Source organism: Oncorhynchus tshawytscha, linkage group LG21 (assembly GCF_018296145.1).
Source record: "Oncorhynchus tshawytscha isolate Ot180627B linkage group LG21, Otsh_v2.0, whole genome shotgun sequence".
In the NCBI taxonomy this organism is placed as follows: domain Eukaryota; kingdom Metazoa; phylum Chordata; class Actinopteri; order Salmoniformes; family Salmonidae; genus Oncorhynchus; species Oncorhynchus tshawytscha.
This window is the reverse complement of record NC_056449.1, coordinates 10,771,011-10,792,388: the sequence shown is the minus strand read 5'-3', so window position 1 is coordinate 10,792,388 and position 21,378 is coordinate 10,771,011. Positions and strand designations below refer to the sequence as shown.

At 43.2% G+C, this 21,378-nt stretch overlaps 2 protein-coding genes across 2 annotated transcripts; one reads left to right on the top strand and one right to left on the bottom strand.

Moving 5' to 3' along the window:
- Window positions 1-9,346: 9,346 nt before the first annotated feature.
- On the top strand, window positions 9,347-15,317 carry LOC112220911 (serine protease 23). Its single transcript, XM_024382883.2, has 2 exons — window positions 9,347-9,797; window positions 13,312-15,317. Exon 2 carries the CDS (start codon window positions 13,323-13,325, stop codon window positions 14,496-14,498), a length of 1,176 nt encoding a protein of 391 aa, XP_024238651.1. The 5' UTR covers window positions 9,347-9,797; window positions 13,312-13,322; the 3' UTR covers window positions 14,499-15,317.
- Window positions 15,318-15,917: 600 nt separating this feature from the next.
- Window positions 15,918-21,190, bottom strand: cfl1 (cofilin 1). Its single transcript, XM_042303080.1, has 4 exons — window positions 21,051-21,190; window positions 17,245-17,555; window positions 17,037-17,113; window positions 15,918-16,856 (listed from the first exon to the last, which is right to left on the bottom strand). Exons 1-4 carry the CDS (start codon window positions 21,051-21,053, stop codon window positions 16,744-16,746), a joined length of 504 nt encoding a protein of 167 aa, XP_042159014.1. The 5' UTR covers window positions 21,054-21,190; the 3' UTR covers window positions 15,918-16,743.
- Window positions 21,191-21,378: the final 188 nt, after the last annotated feature.

Sequence of the window (21,378 nt, the reverse complement as noted above, 5' to 3'; positions counted from 1 at the left end):
TTACAAAATAATTTAAAATGAAATGCTGAGTCAATAAGTATTCAACCACTTTGTTATGGCAAGCCTAAATAAGTTCAGGAGTAAACAAGTCACGTATTAAGTTGCGTGGACTCACTCTGTGTTTTTGAATGACTACCTCATCTCTGTACCCCACACATAAAAGGACCACAAAGACCAGGGAGGTTTTCCAATGCCTCGCCTAAAAGGGCACCTATTTGTAGAAGCAGACATTGAATATCCCTTTGAGCATGGTGAAGTTATTAATTACACTTGGGATGGTGTATCAATACACCTGGTCATTACAAAGATACAGGCGTCCTACCTAACTTAGTTGCCGGAGAGGAAGGAAACTGCTCAGGGATTTCATCATGATGCCAATGGGGACTTTAAAACAGTTATAGAGTTTAATGGCTATAATAGGAGGAAACTGAGGATTGATCAGCAACATTGTAGTTACTCCACAGTACTAACCTAAATTGCAGAGTGAAAAGAAGGAAGATTGTACAAATAAAGAAATACTCCACATCATGCCTCTTTATTTACAATAAGGCACTAAAGTAAAACTGCAAAAAATGTGGCAAAGAAATTAACTTTAAGTCCAAAATCCTAGAAGAAAACCTGGTTCAGTCTGCTTTCCAACAGACACTAGGAGACAAATTCCCCTTTCAGCAGGACAATAACCTAAAACACAAGACCAAATAAACACTGGAGTTGCTTACCAAGACTACATTGAATGTTCCTGAGTGGCCTAGTAAAAGTTTTAACTTAAATCGGCTTGAAAATCTATGGCAAGAAAATGGCTGTCTAGCAATGATCAACAAACAACCAACTTGGCCTAGCTTGAAGAATTTTTAAAATAATAATGTGCAAATGTTGTGCAATCCAGGTGTGCAAAGCTCTTAGAGTCTTACCCATTAGCATTGGGAGGAGGGGGGGGGGCTGTTATATTGATGTTGGGGTTGCTTGTCACAATCTGACAACCATCCCCATTGTAACAATATACCCAGTAAGCTAAATGAAAAGAAGTTTGGATAGCACAGTACAGTCCAGTACAGTTTAATTTAGTAGAGCAAAGCAGTGTACAGTACAGTTGCATTTAATTCAGTAGAGTAGAGTAGAATACAGTATATTAGAGTACAGTATAGTACAGTTGAGTTTAATTCAGTAGAGTAGAGTACAGTACATTAGAGTACAGTATAGTACAGTTGAGTTTAATTCAGTAGAGTACAGTACATTAGAGTACAGTATAGTACAGTTGAGTTTAATTCAGTAGAGTAGAGTACAGTACATTAGAGTACAGTATAGTACAGTTGAGTTTAATTCAGTAGAGTACAGTACATTAGAGTACAGTATAGTACAGTTGAGTTTAATTCAGTAGAGTACAGTACATTAGAGTACAGTATAGTACAGTTGAGTTTAATTCAGTAGAGTACAGTACATTAGAGTACAGTATAGTACAGTTGAGTTTAATTCAGTAGAGTACATTAGGATATAATACAGTACATTTTTGGTGCATTTCAATACAGGATTTACCCCAGTGTTTTATCCAAAACAATTTACATAACGACTGACTGTAAACCTTAACACCTTCACACAAAGCAAAGGTTATTGATTCTGCTCTTCACAAGTCCTCACTGTCAGCCCTAGCTATGGAAACCCTAGTTTAACATAAGGGTGTACTGTACACACTAATGTAACATTGGTGTTATAGTTGAAAAGCAGCCTATGTAGGCTTACTCTACCCTACTGTGCTGTATCCTACTGTACTGTACTGTACTGTACTCTACTCTACTGTACTGAACTCTACTTTACTGTTCTGCACTCTACTGTACTCTGCTGTGCTCTACTATGCTGTACTCCACTGTGCTGTTCTGTACTCTACTGTACTCTACTGGACCATTCTGTACTCTACTGTACTCTACTGGACCATTCTGTACTCTAATGTACTCTGCTGTCCTCTACTGTACTGTACTGTACTGTGTTGTCCAAACTTGTAAAACATAAACATCTATGATTGGTTCTGACCTGCTTGTAAAAATAGTGAATCACGCAACTCAGACTGAGAGTCAACAACATTCACACACACTCACACACACACCTGTTCCTGTTTGGGAAAGCATTCCTTCTTTTCAACAACATTTTTTGTTTTTTTCATCCTATCAATGTATCAATTTTTTTATCCAAATATCAGATGGTTACTGTTGTTGGTTTTTATTAAGCATTGATATGATGATTTGATTTGATAAATAGCCATCTATAGCCGGCTTCCACCCGGTTACGCAACCCTACACCTTGAGGCTGCTGCCCTATTTACATAGACTTGGAATCACTGGCCACTTTAATAATGGAACACTAGTCACTTTAATAATGTTTAAATAATGTTTACATACTGTTTTACTCATCTCATATGTATATGCTGTATTCTATTCTGCTGTATTTTAGTCAATGCCAGTCCGACATTGCTCAATCCAATCTTTATGTATTTCTTAATTAAATTATTTTACTTTTACATTTGTGTGTATTGTTGTGAATCCTTTTTAGATACTACTGCAATGTTAGATGCTACTGCACTGTTGGATATAACACAAGCATTTCGCTACACCCGCAATAACATCTGCTAAATATGAGTACGTGACCAATACGATTTGATTTGAGTGGCGGAAGAACTACAATGTCAAAGCAAATATTATTTTATTTTTGTATTTGTGTTAGATAGAAATGATTGATTATTATGTTAGGTAGCAATATTGTTCAATAAATAAAGGCTTTACTTTTTCTAAAACATTGTAAATTGTTTAAATTGTTGCTGACAAACAAATTGTGTGACAACCAACCCCGGGATGTGTTTAATAGCTGTGTTTAATGGCTTATAACTCCATGTTGGAATAAGATATGAGGGTAAAAACTATCCCCATTTCAACCCAATATTTCTCCTGATATTGAAAATGCCCATGTACAATATACTGTACTGGTGCTGAGAAAAACACTAATTAGTCCAAAGTGTGACAACCAACCCCGGTCTCCTCTACATGTTGTGATTTAATGACAACTTGTTTGATTATTTTCCAATATGCAGCATGACACATTGGGCAGAGGGAAGAGGAGATAGGATAGAAAGGCTAGCACAGGAAATACATCTCTACCTAGTCATGTTACAGAGGTTTCAAGTGCCTGCAGATGACCAACATATCTGAAACCACATCTGCGTGGCTCAAAAAGTTATTGAGCTACAGTAGCAGTTCATGTCTAAAAGGCACTTCTGGGTTATCCTTGGTATCACTCAGCACTCGCTAAACTCACATTGAAATAGCACTCCACCATGAACAAGTTGGCATATGCTCATTGTCCTCCATGGTGAGATTCTAGACATGCCAACTGTGCTTGAAACTCTGTTTGCTGAATGCTTTGGCAGGATTCCTTGAAGACATACCCCAGAATGATGTCTGTCATTATGAATTCAGATCATTGAAACAAAGGAGGACTTGTACTCTTCAAAATCGGATGGCATGGCCTTCTAGGGAGGGACAGTTGCTGTACAGAAAGATTCAAAGACCAGTTGATGTTTTTATAAATATTCCTTCTATAACTGCAGCTCATGCCTAAAGCCTGTTTTTAGGAAGAAAAACTTATGTCACTGAGCAATGCGATACTGTTGTAGTTATTTTTTTTATCATGACGCTACTGTGACAGGAAAAATACATATTTATATGGGGGAAAGTGCTGTGTTATGTACACAGTTGCTAGCACTGTGGAACGAGGTACATTTTATTGCCAAGCCATGAAAGATGTTGTCATAGTTTTGGCTTAGCTTCATTTAGTTTAATAGGCATCAATGCTGCAGATTTTAACATAATGGAATAGAAGTTGCATCAAAATAACCGCACTCAAACTAATTAAGCATCATAGCCCTCCCCTCATCTTTTGAAATGCTGAATGGGAGTCCCATAAACAAAAGATCTTTGTACTTTCCTCCTAATACACATTCAGGATCTCATCTAGTGACCCTGTGAGGCAAATTGATAACAAACTTCCATCTGGCTTTGTAATGAAAACAGTGGAAAACTACATTGATTCTGTCCATTTAGATGTCCTGCTGGTTATGGTTTGACCTGACCGGGCTGACCCATAGACTTGGGGTTGACCTCACTAGATTAGACCACTAGATCACCCTCAGCTTTCCATGGCTGCAGCCCAAACACAGAGATTAGGCTTGTTAGGGCTAGAGGTTGGTGTGGAGTGATAGGATACAGTTTTAGGACAGGTTCCAAGTCTAACAAACTCTCACCTCCACACCCTTCACCATGCCTGAGCTGGTTAAGGACTCATCTCCTATCCTTAAAATTGATTCTAGCTTGCATTCTCTATTGCTGTTTTGCTAACTGTGTTTTCCCATTACTTCCTGCTCACTCTGCTTATGCTGCCAAACGGAGGATGACCTCATGCAGAGGGGGAAGTGGGGCTGGAGACGTACCATCTAGGTCCTGCAGGAGGACCGGGGACCAGCGGGAGGAGCTGGTACAGGGACCAGTGGAGGCTGATGAGGGGAGGACGGCTCATAATAATGGGTGGAACAGAACGAATGGAATGTCATAATTCCACTCCAGCCATTACCACGAGCCTGTCTTCCCCAATTACGGTGCCACCAACCTCCTGTGAGGGAGAGACGGGGAAAGGCACAGAAAGAGAGTGGGGAGAAAGGGATCAAGTGATTTATTCGAAGCTGTACATTCAAGCATCACATGAGAGGTTAATTGTATGATTCATACAATTGTATAATTGTATGAAAAACCTTGGCCAACATCACAACGAATGAGAATTCACATAAAAGTTTAGAAAACAAATGTCATTGTGGTCTTCATGAAACGAAGACCGAGGTAAGTGAGGTAGAATTTACAAAGGAAGGGAAACTGAGAAACGAAGAGAGAGTACAACTATATGGACAGATGGGGAGGACTTTGACAAAAAAAGGAGGGAGGGGGAGTAATACCTATAACTGAATGATAAAAGAGAACCATAAAATACTGGAGTGCTGGAGTGAGGGCAGAAAGGGGACATTGTTTGTGTTCACAGCTCACCACTCTTAAAGAATTACACACTGGAGGCTCTGAATTCCAAGGAGTACGTTGAGAATTGTGAGTGACAGCGGGCTCAGGCAGCCATTGTCATGAAAGGTTCATTCTACTGTTGTGAGGCCCAGATCACTGGCTTGAATCTGAACCCAATTACTGGATTAAAGAGTACAGAGAAACCCCTGTGATCCTCTTAATAATCCCTGTTTGCTTGGAGAACTGTCGTGGGGCCGGGCTGAGTGATTACACAAGGTCTGATCCCCTGGGCCTACCACGATGGCACAACATGGGCATAGAGAGTGGGTGTGGGTGTGGGTGTGTGTGTGTGTGTGTTTGTCCAGCTGCGCACTGACCATGCCAGAGGTAGCTAATAACCTACCTGTGACAGACATCATGCATAGATTTACAATGCTCTCTGTATGAGAGCTCCACCGTTACCATAACAGGCTCTTATGACACTGTAATCTCTGTAAAATCCAATAGAACTCACCTCTGTTTGCCCATAGGGAAAACCTTATAAGATATGAGCAGGGTGTTTGTTCAGTATGGACGTGCAGGCTTTGTCTTGTGCCTACCACAGCAGACCATTTCCATGGAAATGTGATGTATGCCTACTCACATATACTCAGCGTGAACTCACTCATCTGGAATCTTTACTGTTTCCTACCGGCTGAATCCACTTTGCCTCAAACTCTGACTGCCATAAGTAATAAAACATATTAGCGAACCTAAAACACAAAACAGTCAAGCTAGGCAAACATGAACGTAATCGCTTGTCAGCGCTGATTTATAACATAATAGTCAATAGCTTTCATAATCTGTGTTCCTAAAATATAATTCACATTTCCCCTCTTTCCTGGTCAGAGTTGACAGACTAAACATTCACCCTGAAGAGTGGTCATACGATAAAGACAGCCACGTCCGTGGGGGAAAGGGCAGGGGGGCTGCTTTGTTGGTTTAACTGAATCATCTAGAAAAGAGTAACTGGTTCAGGGAGAGAGGGGAAGAGAGAGGAGCCCCAAGGCCACTGACCCCTAGGACCTCTGTGTGGAGACAGGGTTCTTTAAAGGGAGATGTTTTCAACATTTTACAGGACCAAAATGTTTTTACAAAGCACCCTCGTGAATCTCTCTTACCTGGGTGAGGCGTGAATCCCAGGTCAGGGCAGGAACAACCACTCCACTGTACTCCTGGCGGGAGTCAGTCCTGCAGAAATCCTGACCAGGAGCCTATTTTTTACAATATCTCATTAGGTCCTCCTAATTACACACGCTGAAAGAGAGGTGGAACTGGAGGAAATTTGGAAAGTAGACAATGCTGAAAAAAAATCCCAAATCTCATTGGAATATGATTAATGGTTCTAATTGGTCTGTTGATGCTCAATGTTATATAAATGTATGATTGTAGAGACAATCCCAGAGAGGCATGAGTGTGTGAGAGGGAAAACTGACCTGAGGAACAAAAAAAAAGGAGCAGAGGGGAACAGAGGGATCTTAGTCGTTTTGATGCCAAACACACACAGAGGAAATCTCTTTCTCTCCTGCTGTGACACAGTTCATGTTTGCCCAAAGCCAGAGTGATACCATCAGTGGAAACGGCGTGGCTGCAGCCTGACGCACTTACACCTACAGGACTGTTTCTACCAACAAGATATAAGACCCCTTCATCATCATTCCCAGTTTAATGTGGCTTCTACTACCAGGCAAACTCCTGTAATAACTTTGGCCTCAATTCCCTGTTCTCTCAACATATCCCTGGAGCACCTCGGAGAGAAGATGGATGCGTCAGAAAACCCATTCATCACCAACACAGACTGCTGGTCGCTTGTTAATGTGAAAAACTCATGAATCTGTCATCTCATATTCTAGCTCCTGGAGGCGTAAGGCAAGCTGTGATGAGCCATGCCAAAATAATTCAAGGATGGGTGATAAGAGGCCAAAGTGTAAACCTTTGCTAGGTATGTGTGACATTCACAGTGAGGAAGCATACACACCCACTTGGGGACAACAGCAGACACATTGTCTTTGAGAGAGCTCGAGTTCTGTCCTTGCTGGTAGATTCCACAACTTTCCAGAAGGCGCTGTGTCTGTGAGTGGGACCTCTGTTTCAGCGCCAGTGGAGGGTCACTGGGAGAATGAGCTGAGACGTGCATTAGAAAAATCCAAATGTCCACATAGCCCCCCTGACTGGGATGTGGGCAGGGAATGAATGAACACCGCCATCACTGCCACAACATGCCCCAACATCTCAGGAATTCCTCAGCCTGCCTGTGGCTTATAATCACACCACTAATAAGGATAAATATGTCTCCGTTCAGGTGAGTTTCATCAAATCCTATATGATGGAAAACAGTCCAGATGGAGAAGTTGGATGGCATCCATTGCAACCCATACCTTAATTACTGTGTTTTTTTGAGACTGGGATAATCCACGTGGACTACTGGAAACTGCTTGCATTAGATATACAATAGCCTACAGTCGTGGCCAAAAGTTTTGAGAATGACAAAAATATTAATTTCCACAAAGTTTGCTCTTCAGTGTCTTCAGATATTTTTGTCAGATGTTACTACGGAATACTGAAGTATAATTACAAGCATTTCATAAGTGTCAAAGGCTTTTATTAACAATTACATGAAGTTGATGCAAAGAGTCAATATTTGCAGTGTTGACCCTTCTTTTTCAAGATCTCTGCAATCCGCCTTCTCATGCTGTCAATTAACTTCTGGGCCACATCCTGACTGATGGCAGCCCATTCTTGCATAATCAATGCTTGGAATTTGTCAGAAATGGTGGGGTTTTGTTTGTCCACCTGCCTCTTGAGGATTGACCACACGTTCTCAATGGGATTCAGGTCTGGGGAGTTTCTTGGCCATGGACCCAAAATATCGATGTTTTGTTCCCTGAGCCACTTAGTTATCACTTTTGCCTTATGGCAAGGTGCTCCATCATGCTGGAAAAGGCATTGTTCGTCACCAAACTGTTCCTGGATGGTTGGGAGAAGTTGCTCTCGGAGGATGTGTTGGTACCATTCTTTATTCATGGCTGTGTTCTTAGGCAAAATTGTGAGTGAGCCCACTCCCTTGGCTGAGAAGCAACCCCACACATGAATGATCTCAGGATGCTTTACTGTTGGCATGACACAGGACTGATGGTAGCACTCACCTTGTCTTCTCCGGACAAGCTTTTGTCCGGATGCCCCAAACAATCGGAAAGGGGATTCATCAGAGAAAATGACTTTACCCCAGTCCTCAGCAGTCCATGATGTTTTTCCTGGAGAGAAGTGGCTTCTTTGCTGCCCTTCTTGACACCAGGCCATCCTCCAAAAGTCTTTGCCTCACTGTGCGTGCAGATTCACTCACAGCTGCCTGCTGCCATTCCTGAGCAAGCTCTATACTGCTGGTGCCCCAATCTCGCAGCTGAATCAACTTTAAGAGACCGTCCTTGCGCTTGCTGGACTTTCTTGGGCACCCTGAAGCCTTCTACACAACAATTGAACCTCTCTCCTTGAAGTTCTTGATGATGGTTGATTTAGGTACAATCTTACTGGCAGCAATATCCTTGCCTGTGAAGCCCTTTTTGTGCAAAGCAATGATGAAGGCACGTGTTTCCTTGCAGGTAACCATGGTTGACAGAGGAAGAACAATGAGTCCAAGCACCACCCTCCTTTTGAAGCTTCCAGTCAGTTATTCGAACTCAATCAGCATGACATAGTGATCTCCAGCCTTGTCCTCGTCAACACCTGTGTTAACGAGAAAATCACTGACATGATGTCAGCTGGTCCTTTTGTGGCAGGGCTGAAATGCAGTGGAAATGTTTTTTGGGGGGATTCAGTTCATTTGCATGGCAAAGAGGGACTTTGCAATTAATTGCAATTCATCTGATCACTCTTCATAACATTCTGGAGTATATGCAAATTGCCATCATATAAACTGAGGCGGCAGACTTTGTGAAAATTAATATTTGTGTCATTCTCAAAACTTTTGGCCACAACTGTACATTATAGGCTGCTTAATAAGTCCATGTATGTTGATTTTTTTGCAACTGTATCAGGGACTAAGAATTTTAAGAGCCTTTTGCAATTTGTATTTTTCAGCATCTCTTCGGCTCTAAATGACAGATGGCATTTGATATAGCCTCAGTCTATTCACATTTGATTCACTCCCCAACCCTAGTGCCAAGGTCTACTCCTGACAGGAGAAACAAGTTTCACTTGGACTGTTTGCAGCTGGAGGACACAATGATCTTGACTTGAAGGCTTCAGAATGTTTCGTATGTGCTCTGTCTGTACCCATCTTCTCTCACCATCCAAAAAGCAGATTTGTCCAGTTGAGACATGTCACGTTTTTTTGTGTACAGCAGGGGCGCTAGGACCGTGAGGGAGAGCGCCTCTAAATGCATTTTCAGTAACATTTTCAGACAGTTATTTGTAAGCGCGTTTGAGCCGGATAGCAGTTGAAGCGACTCACACGGACGGACAGTCACTTTGAGTAGGAATGAATATAAGCCAATAGCTGACTCTCATCAATAAACTTTGCTTTGACCGAATTGATTAGGACACGTTATCAAAGTGGGGACTCGCTCTCTGCGGAACTGTGAAGAGAGAGAGAGAGATAGATACCTGTCACACTGAAGCGATGGGAGAAATCTGGAGAATTGATATGCCCGATATTTTTGAAGGGGGCGAAAACGTGAATTGGATTTAAACACAGACTAACCTTTTAACAAAAAGGTACAGTATGACATTTATTGTCATTCTAAGTAGCCTAATAATTTGTTAATCGTTATTTTGAATATAATTATAGCTGGTTTGACACCAGGAGGCTACATTGTAACATCACTTTTTTTAGTCTGGGAAATGTTTTGCAAAGTAACTAATATTGTTGCTCCACTACTGTAAGTGAACGTTTCATAGCTAAACATGTACTTTTGCCAAAGTCACCCCCCCCGCATTTTTCAGTGAGTTGAGTATAATGCCTCCCACCCAGCACTATTCCCCTGTATTGGTGCAACTCAATAGTGACAGGGCAAGGTAAACATCATCTGTTGTCTTTGGGGTCTAACAACAACCCAACGAGTGTACATGGCACAGTACTACATTCACTCATGATGAATGTGGTTGGTGAATGACAAAAGACCCAGTGAGGGGGTTTTCAGGACAAAGCTCTGGCCCTGGGAAGCAGGTTGTTCTCAGAATTCCAGAGCCTTCACTCAAGGGTCAAAGATGAGATGAAGAATGCCGACAACAGCTTTCAGGTGTACATATATCCATTATTCGAATGTTTATGTGCTTAGTAGCTTATATATGTGCATTGGTGCTTGTTAGCCTCTCAGGATCCCTCAGAGGGCTATTTATATTTGTATTTATTGTGGACCCCCATTAGCTGCTGTCAAGGCAGAGCTACTCTTCCTGTGGTCCAGCAAAACTTTGTGACATCGGCTGATGTAAAATGGGCTTTATAAATACATTTGATTGATTGATTAAGGAAGTTAATACCATTTTAAAAACATTACAATGTATTCACAAAAGATTTCACAACACATTAAGTGGGTGCCCTCAGACCACTACTCTACTACAACATATCTACAACACAAAATCCATGTGTATGTGTGTATAGTGCGTATGTTATCGTGTGTTTATGCATGTGTCTGTGCCTGTGTTTGTGTCTCTTCACAGTCCCCGCTGTTCCGTAAGGTGTATTTGAATCTTGTTTTTTAAATCTAATTTTACTGCTTGTATGAGTTACTTAATGTGGAATAGAGTTCCGTGTAGTCATGGATTTATGTAGCACTAGTATAGTACCCTCTGAGAGGGCTATAATCATCACCTTTGCTTGTCAGAAATGGGATCTATATGGAAGGTCGTTCCATTCAAATTGCCAAATGAAATTGACTGGAATTGAAATGTATTTGAAATGACTGATGCAAGGTGCTGACAGATTTAGTGGTGGTCCAGTGCCTTAGAGAGGAGTCAAAAAGGCTGTTGGGCTGTTTGGTTCTACAATGTGTTAGAGCCGGAAGATCTTTCTAATGTGGGGATCAGTTTACTGTTGTGTACTTTGGGACTTACAATGGAGGGCCACTCAAACCAAACTCACCCTCTGCAGATTATTGGGAAATGGAATGAAGACTCACCATGATATTTCTTGAGGTTTATTATCCATTACTTTGGGTCCCTCATCAAATGCTTGCTGATTATAGGTTAGTGTGGTTAGATGTGTGATTCTACTTGATATGCTATCCCTTTTCCACAATTAAAGCTAATCTGTCTCAGACCATGGAAACTATAAAGGTTACAGTCTATACAGACTTTAATAGCCTTAGAAGTCGACACTCATGTTAAGTCCTCTCTGACATGTTTGTAAAAATCACAATAAAAGATGGCTAAATGGAGATGTTTGATGTGTAGGGGATTAGAGACCAGGGGTGTGTGGTGACTGCTGTTTTTGATTGCATAGCAGTGTAGGCCAGTAACCCCTAAAATGGAGTCCCTAGGCTGCATCTATTCAAGACATGAGCACCTTTGAGTAACTGTATCTTCTCTGTCTACACTATGATGATACAGTTGTGTGGTGGGAATTCCACTTTTTGCCTCCACCTTTCCCCTGCCTCTCTTTGTATGCCAATGCCTATTGTTCCACTTTTTTTTTGCCCCCTTTTCTCCCCAATTTTGTGGTATCCAATTGTTAGTAGTTACTATCTTGTCTCAAGGTCGAAAGCCATGCGTCATCCGAAACACAACCCAACCAAGCCGCACTGCTTCTCAACACAGCGCCAACCCGGAAGCCAGCCGCACCAATTCGGAGGAAACACCGTGCACCTGGCCACCTTGGTTAGTGCGCACTGCGCCCGGCCCGCCACAGGAGTCTCTGGTGCGCGATGAGACAAGGATATCCCTACCGGCCAAACACTCGCTAACCCGGACGACGCTAGGCCAATTGTGCGTCGTCCCACGGACCTCCCGGTCGCTGCCGGCTGCGACAGAGCCTGGGTGTGAACCCAGAGTCTCTGGTGGCACAGCTAGCGCTGAATTATTCCACTTTTATGCTCCACTAATACCTGGCACGAACATGGGAGGGGATCAGAGACCAGAGTGTGGTGACCGCTGTTTTTGACTGCATAGCAGTATAGGTCAGAGTGTGTCCTGATCTTGCCCGTTTACACTTATAAGATCTGATCAAAATCAGTTCACAATGCGTATTTTAATCGTTTACGCCTATCTGAAAATGTCAGAATACGAATGTGGAGATTATCTGGACACAGGATGCATGTTAGCACCAGGTATAAACGGGTCTTGAGTCACCTGCTCTCTTCTACGCCACTAGAGCCTGAGGGTCCATAGTTTTCCTACCTATCGAGTTCCCCCTGGACCCTCTGAGCCTGCCTACGACACTCATACATAGAAAGGTAGTTAATGTTTGACGGCAGACACCACCTTGCCCCAGAGCCTTATCATAAATATAATTTGAGACGCCCTTCTCTTTCCGCAGAGCAAGCTGGAATGCACGTCCCCTCCCCTTCAGTCCACCTATCCTCCCACTCATACACAACACGGTAGCCAAGATTCAAAACGTTATGATACGAATTAATTTGCAGACAAATAAACGGTGAAACGATAAGTGTCCTATCTCAACGACCGATATCCAATGTGTGTCCCAACAGCCACTTTCCTTATGTACTCTTATCTTGTGTACATAACCAGATGGCTTGTATAACAAACCTCTCTTTGAACACTAAGACCACCAGCAGAACTGACATTTTAATGCTTGTCATACCCTTGTAGCGTGGTTTAAAATGACATTTTCTGAATAGCCCACAGTATAGACAGGAACAAGAGCTGCATTGTAACCTATTCAAAGAAATGAAAATTCAGACCTGCATTGCAACATGAGCCTGCATTAGCTGATCCCACGTGTATGGGCTCTGAGCAAGGGGATTTGGAAGCCATGTGTCAGACTGAGAGTGGACTGGTTTTATGGGGGATTATGGGTTGAGAGTGTTTGTGAATGATGTACTTAAACTGGGGAGACAAGCCAGTAAAGCCAGTGTTCTACACACCGTTGTGTTTCATTAGTGATGATCTGTTTTTAAGCGTCTTTAATCAAACAAGGTTTCTGCAAAGTCCATGACATTCCTAGTTCATCTATACCCTACTGTTCCTCACAGATAAGTAGATTCCTTTTTTTGTGTCTTTTGTGTATTGTTGTGGAGCGTACATTCAATGTTTTATATGTTTTTCATTTCAGTGTTTTGCTCAATGACCATGTATCCACATCCAAACTCTGGCCTGGCTCATCTCTCCATCTTAGTCCTGCTCCTCTCACTCCTCCTCCCCCTCTCTCTGCCATCTCGAGCCCCCCCTCACCAACACCCCGTCCACCTCCCCTCACTGGTGCCCCATGCACCCCTGCCCCTCTCCCGCTCTCGCTTCAGTTCCCAGACTCAACTAGACTTCACCACTCACTGCAATGCCAGCTGTTACCACAAAGGAGAGCAAGAGAGCAGGCGAGAGCACCTGACTGAGCAGCTGGCATTCGAGACGCTCTATGCAGACGGTTCTCGTACCCTCACCACTGTGGATGTGGCGGATGAGGATAATTATGAGGGCACCATCAGTCCTGCCATTCAACCTCCAACAAAAGGACGTAGAGTTACCAGTAGGCACAGGCGTCAGAAAAGACAGATCTACGGGGCTGATGGGCGCTTCAACATACGCGGTGACCACTTCCTGTTGGACTACCCATTCTCCACAGCTGTGAGGATCTCCACCGGCTGCACTGGGGTCCTAGTGTCTCGACTCCACGTCCTGACGGCCGCCCACTGTGTGCATGATGGGAAGGACTACGTCAAGGGAGCCCGTAAACTGAGGGTAGGCTTCCTGACTCCTCCGTACATCAACGGCACCAAGCCCAGCCAGACCCCCACCAAGAAGCCCCTGGTGCGCTGGGTCCGGGTCAAACGCACCCGTGTCCCAAAGGGCTGGATCCAGGGCCCCCAAGAGGTCAGTATGGACTTTGACTACGCCCTCTTGGAGCTGCGCTGGCCCCATCGCCGGCCCTTCATGCGTCTGTCTGTGGCTCCCTCCTCTGACGACCTGGCAGGGAAACGCATCCACTTCTCTGGGTTTGACAGTGACAGGCCTGGGGAGCTGGTCTACCGCTTCTGTCCTGTGGAGGACGAGTCTAACGACCTGATCTACCAGCACTGTGATGCCCGGCCGGGGGCCAGCGGCTCTGGGGTGTACGGCCGCGTGTGGGACACGGCTCTGGAACGCTGGGAGAGGAAAGTCATCGGCATTTTCTCTGGACACCAGTGGCTGGAGATTGATGGGGAGAACCGCGACTACAACGTGGCTGTGAGATTCACCCCGCTGAAGTTTGCCCAGATCTGTTACTGGGTGCATGGGAACCGAGTGGACTGTAGTCAGGACTGAGAGAGAAGGGGAGGGGGGATGGCCTATAAAAAAAGAGGCTATGAAGTCCATGACAGATAACTATTTAAAGTAAGCACAAAATCCTTTAAAGGAGATGTGGAGAGGAAATTACTCCCCAACTCAGTTTTTAAAAGGGTAAGAGTGAAACTGGATTTAATCCTAATAAAACATCTACAATACTATCGAAGAAAACAAGACTGCTAAACCGTCATGCACCATAACAGGTTTCCCTTAGAGGTGTTAACCACTGTGACTAGGAGCCTTGCTGTTTTATAACTATGGTAGCAGCCATTAACTTTATACTTTGGAATAGTATTGAACAGCTTTAGCCAATGGCGCAACTATTGGACTTAAAATTTTTTTTTTTTAGATATCATACTCTCCCATTGTTCTCCGTAATACTGTGGCTGCAAGTTTTCAACATTTAGGATCAAATGTGCGGGTGTGGAGTTGATTTTACAAAGAGATGTGGGGAGGGTAACGTCACTTAAGGATGTGAATGATTTTGGAAAGTACAGGGACTTCTCATTCTGGGTTAGAAAGACACCTGTAAAATATATACACTCGGCTCCAATGGTCCAGAGGCATATCTAGCCACACTGACAAGATACAGCGCCTCAATACACCAAACATGTCAAAAAGGGTCAAAGGTATCAATGGTGAAATCAACAAAAGTCAGACTCTGAAAACCTAAGGGAGTTTCTTACTCAATGCTGGCAGCATAAACTACTTGCTTTCAAGCGGGTTAGGGGGTGAAAATCAGAATGGTGATATTTTTTGTAAATGCCTATTTTAATAAATCTTTTAGTTTATCATTAATGCTTGTGTCAGTTATGGAAACCAACAGGTATACAAAAAATGAGTTGCTACTTGCTACTGTAAAATGGAATCCACTTTTCAGAGTTAGAGTGCCCTCATGTGGTCAGTATGTAAACATTTAGTAATCATGCCATTGGTCTTTACTTAATTTTTTCAATTTGACCGTTTGACAATAAAACTCAATCAAGCAGATCTTAAAAGGTATACATTGCACAGAAGACCAAGTTCACCAATTTCAAATAAAAGTATCACTAACTTCCCAGTGTAAGCAGGTTCCTGAACCAACCAAACATTTAATAGATCAACTAAGTGACAATTTATTCAGATATTACCCTTAACAGTGATTTACACAGGAAGCCCATTCCGATCTTTCGACCAATTATTGGCAATATATTTTCTCACTGGCCAAAAGACCAAAAATTAGGAAAAAGATCAGAATTGGGCTGCCTGTGTAAAGGCAGCCATTAGGATATCAATATTTTTGCCTAAAACACTCAGACATCCACATATTCCATTTGGACAGGCTAGATTATCAACCATATTAGCTTGTCATTCCTCAAATCACACAAGCTAGACAAAAATAAAAGGCAGAGTACAAAGTAAGTTTAGTGCCTTTTTATTAGAGATAAGGAGACGATACAAAACATCCACCATTCAATACCAGTCTAAATTCTGAACACAGGCTGTTCAAATACGTCGCCCCCGTCTTACCTTCACACTTTAAACTCACCAGATCCTGTTGTATAAGGAATGTGTTCAATTAATACATCAATGCCATGGTTTATTTATTTTAACTCAGAACTGGAAATAAAAATAACTGGACTCACTTAAAAAGTCGTAATTTGCATGTTCAACCCCCCCACCCCCAAATGAACCGTGCTCCCCCGGAGAACGTTGATGCGTCACATGCAATCGATCAAGCATTAATGGTCTTGTACTACACCTAGTCTCAACTACACACACTTAGAAAACTTAACTAGAAGTTTGGCAAAAAAGGTAGTTGTATAATTAAGAAAATTATCTTGCTGGAGCCAAGTTGGAATTGTAACAGTTGTTGCCCTGTCCCTTTTCTCTGTGATCTGGATCCCGCTAGAATGACAACAGAACAAAACCATGTCCTCAAACATTTACATATTTAGTCTTCATAATCATCATCCTTCATCAATTTTGTATTTTTTTTATTGATATTTTTATTGCTTTTTTTTAAATGTGCGTTTTGTTCGTGTTCATTATGTCATGTGAACTGGAATGACAGGCTGCATTTGTGGAATTTGAAAACTGTCACTTTCAACCCCCCAACACAATACCCCTCCCCCAACGGTCCCACAAATGATCCTGGTCCTGCTTTGCCCCTCCTCCCAACCATATTGGAATGAACAGCCAACCCCTTCAGATGTCTGGCTTCAGTAGAAGCCTGGGGCTAAATTTATAGAGGGCTTCCTTCCAGGGTGATTACCGATGAACCCCCAAGCTTGTCGGCAAGGGTGCGCCGGTCCTTGATGTCTTCCAAACCGTTCACTTGCCACTCGTGCTTGATACCTGAAACGGAGGGGAAAATGTAGCTTCACATAGGACACGCTGCATATTAACCCCCCCCAAAAATATGTAGAATTCACTTACACAGAGCTATAGGGTTGAGCAAGGAGATGCCATTTAATTTGAGGAGAACCCACAGAGCCCAAAAGTTCGATTACACCTGCAACTGTCAGTGCTTCTCACCTGTGAACTTCTTCTTGATGGCATCCTTTGAGCTGGCGTAGATCATCTTGCTCTTCAGGGGAGCACCATCTGGGGCCCTATGAGGGAGGGGTAATGGTTTAACCATTGTCCCGAGTGTTGAAGCCAAGTGACACCATTGCAGAAAATGTACGATGCCCCCCTCAGCCTACACACAAGTCTAGCCGAGCCCCCCTCTCTCATTCCTCACCAGAAGATGAAGACCAGGTCCTCTTTCTTGGTCTCCTTGGTCTCGTAGGTGGCGTCGTATAGGGCGTAACGGCAGTCGTCTGGGGGAAGCATCTTGACAAAGTGCAGGTAGGGGTCCTGGACCGTGACACCCACGTCTCCTGTCAGGATCTCTTGGCCCTCCTCCAGGATGATGTGCTTCTTGTCCTCGCTCAGGCAGAACAGCACTGCCTTCTTCCTCTTCTTCTTCTCATCCTCGTTCGCCTGTGCCTTACGCACCTTCATCTCGTTGAAGACTGTGATAACGTCATCTGTTACTGTCACCCCGGAAGCCTGCGCAGAGAGGGACAGAGAGAGGTCAGTGAGAGTAGTCATATACATCTGCCTTGGACTTCTCACACTGCAGGAACCCTGCACCCTTCAAGGACGGCTGATAAAAGGGAATCAATAGGGAGGTAGATGCACAATGACTAGCATTTATGAACAAGCGGCCATTAGTCCTATGGGTGTGGAGCACCATAAGCCAGATTGCAATCCTATGGTTTCTATGACCTCTACCCACATGATCAGTCAAGAAATGGTGACTATACAAGTCCCCATCCATGGCACTGACCAGAAAAGCATGATGTACAGCATGGCATGCATGACTCAGCAGGCGTGGCATTCAGAATGAGGCACAGGGTTTAACCCTTTTTCCAAACTTGGACACAATCTGGAGAACCCACACCAAAATCTGATGATTAAGGGATACCTGTAGCTGTGAGGGGGACAGATGAATGTTGGTCTGTCTGGTGTACCTTTGTAAATAAAGTAACATGCCAAAGGTGCATTGATAGATTGCCACTGCCTGATAAGGGCCAGATACATGTGTCTCTGAAAAAAGGGCAGATAAAACCAGGTTACACAAGGAGGGGTTTTCCCTCCTCCTATAAACGTGTACAGTATGTGAGAGCCAGCCATGCCACGTAAGTAACTGCTTTACAAATAGCCATGGGAGTGAAGGTGGGGACAGGAATTAAGCCTTAGAATGTGTGGGTCGGTCACAGACAATGGATCCTCTGTGGGGGAAAAATAAATCGGCCACATCCGAGTCACAACAGCCCTATAAACCTTGCTCCGGTTTTCTGATTTCCATTAGGGCATTTTATCCAACAGGTATCACATCAACCCATGCAGGAACCGGCCAGAGGATGTTACCAAGTGTCAAAACATCCCTCCGTCTGGCAGGTTTTGGCCAATCCCTTCATCAGCCTTCTGCCATATCAGGTAGACTAGACACTCTTTTCACCAAGTAAAGCCACATCCATACAACAGAGGCGGCCTTCATTAAAAATGACCTCCGGACTTGAGTGGCATCCATGCCTTCCAGAGCCCTGCCACTGTAATGACCCACTTTGAAGTAATTTGTGTGTGAAGGGTGTGGGCCTGTTTGCTCTGGGTGTGAGGATGGCCAGGACCTGCGAGAGACCTCACTGGGCTCAGGACCTAATCACCTAGTGGTGAGTTTAGATCCAAACATCTGGATTAGAGACATCCTCAACAGGTGGGAAAAGACATTGCAAGAGTATTAGAAGTACTGCCGGGGAAAGACTTCTATTTCTAGGGCAATCATTTTTTCTAGGAAGAGCAAGGCACCACTACCAATGGTGAAGCGGCCACAGTGTTTGAAGAGAAGCCAACTGCCATGCAGCTCCACTTAATCCTACCAATCTTCCAAAACAATTAGCACTCCTGCTACTATTCTGGGATCTCTTCAGACAATGCATGTTTCTTCACACTGCAGCAAGCCACAAAACAGACTAAAGCGCTGACTGGGGATAACTGTATGAAAAGACAAATACCCAGAAGCCAGTGGAGATTATACCCTTTTAGTCCCTCCATGCAGAAAGCATATTCTTTTCAGCACAAGAGAGATCCCTTTCTTCCTGCCATAAAATACCACAGAATGTTGCCAAAAGTTAAGGTTCAAGTAACAGCATATGATAAGACAGATAATGTCAGGTTCGTGACTACAAAGGTAGTTCTCCAGACTGACCGTCAGTTGAGGCAGTGAAAAGGGACAATAGTTGTATTAAAATTCACTTGAAATCAAGTGAACAAATCTAAAATAATCCTTCACCAAGTAGCTGTTATCAACAAGAAATGACTTCACGCAATCATTTTACTTCGTTTGTCCTGCGTCTGTCCAACTGCACCCATAATAGGGCACTAAAGACTACTGTGGGCTCCTCCGGAATAGCTGGGACAGAACCAGCACGTCCTTCTGCCTAGCCCTTGGACCCAGCCAGCTAACTACTCGGCAGGAACAGGGGCCAATCGTGTCCAACAGTGACCATTCATTCATCATTTACACAATAGAACCAAAGCATTGATGTCATGTTGTAATACATTATTCACGTGATCAAAAACGGCACATAAGGGACTCACAAATGAACAGCAAGTGGGAAAATATAATCTCTAATCAGTCAGATTCACCAAATTAAGAACATAATTTAATACCATGCGGAAAGCATGACAATAAAACACAGAATTTGCGCTTTTGGACAAACATGTTGATAATTCGACAAGTTTATTCAGGGTTAAGCCTAGGTACGTTGAGTGAGACCCGGGTGCGTGCCACACAAACATTTAACGGATTGTTTATTGCGTATGCTACAGTAGATTTGGTCGTTCCAAGCATCCCGGCACTTCGTTCCGTAGAAACCAGGAAGAACGACCTGGGAAACGCTTGCAAAACCTTTAGCGTTAGCTCGTGGAATAACGGTGTCATCCCCGACAATTTTTCATCTTCGCCTGACTGTTATAACTTTACCCATCACTAAATAAAAAAGTTCCTCATGATAGACATGTAATAGCCAACGTTAGTTGCCTACTGTTTACAATAGAGAAAAGGTTCAAAATGTTCTTTGCACCAAAAACCAGGGTGGGGCCATGAATGCAGTGATGGCACATGTGCACTATATAAGGCAAAACGATATCGAGAAAATACCAGACCGCTAACGCGATTATTTTCACACGTTGTAAACAGAAGTCCCATCCATAATTTAAGTTAACGTTGGTCAATTGTCATGGCACCTACGCAAGTTAGTTTGCTAGTTAATAAAAACAGAAGGGGCTCGTGCGACTGGTGGAGACAAAGGAGGTGGAAATCAAATTAGCTAGTTAGCTTGCTAAATGGCTAGTTAGCTATGTGTAGGCACAGAAAATGCACTCCGTTAGCCATGCTAAACTAGCCTTTAGTACCGGCAAATACAAGGCCAGAGTGCTAGATAGCTGGCAAATTTGAGGGGGTGGCGGGGTGAGTAGTACTGGGCCGTAACTAGCTAATTAAACTAGATAGCAGTCACTTATCACCGAATATGCTACTTGCAACTCGGTGCTTACAGTGCTAGTCTGGGCATTAGGCCTTAGTGACGGGAGATTGGGTGATGGAGAAAATGGCGCCAGGCAGTTTTTGGGTCGTTTTCTTTCCATACAAACACGTCCTATGCTAGGCGATTATAACGTCAAGAGACGAGCAAACAATTGCATAAAACATGCTTTTATGAGTTAGGGACAGTCACTTGATTGATTCAAAAACACTTTAAGACGAATTTACAACCATCCAAGATTCAATATTCAACTAGGAAACGTTCCAGAACACAAGCATAGCAGTCACAGCTGACCCGACAATCTGATGATGCTGTCGGTTTCATCTTAAAATGAACTCGCTGTTCCCTAGCTAAAATACATTGCATCAACAAAGAAAGCGAAAACACAGTAATGATACTTGTGTGATATATATATTTGTTTTCAATTATATACCACAGTTGTTAAATGTAAACGTACCATCGCTGTTTGAATTGGTCGGCGTCTGGTTAGAAATTGAATGAGCTGTGATGCAGTGTCGATCTCGCACACACTTGATACAGCACGTGAACGCGCTTAGCTGCGCGTGATTGATGCCGGGATGAGAAGCGCGAGCATCTCCAGGAAAGAGTGGTCGTTAGCTTTAACATGGAGCATGGTGGGATTAGAAATTATAAATTTTTGCCAAACGTTTAATGTTTGTCCAAATCAAAAATAACATGTGAACAAATAAACAACATTTATATCAAATAGAAGTCTATTTTCATTTTTTAAACGAAATTAGAATTGCACGGATGCGAGGATGAGT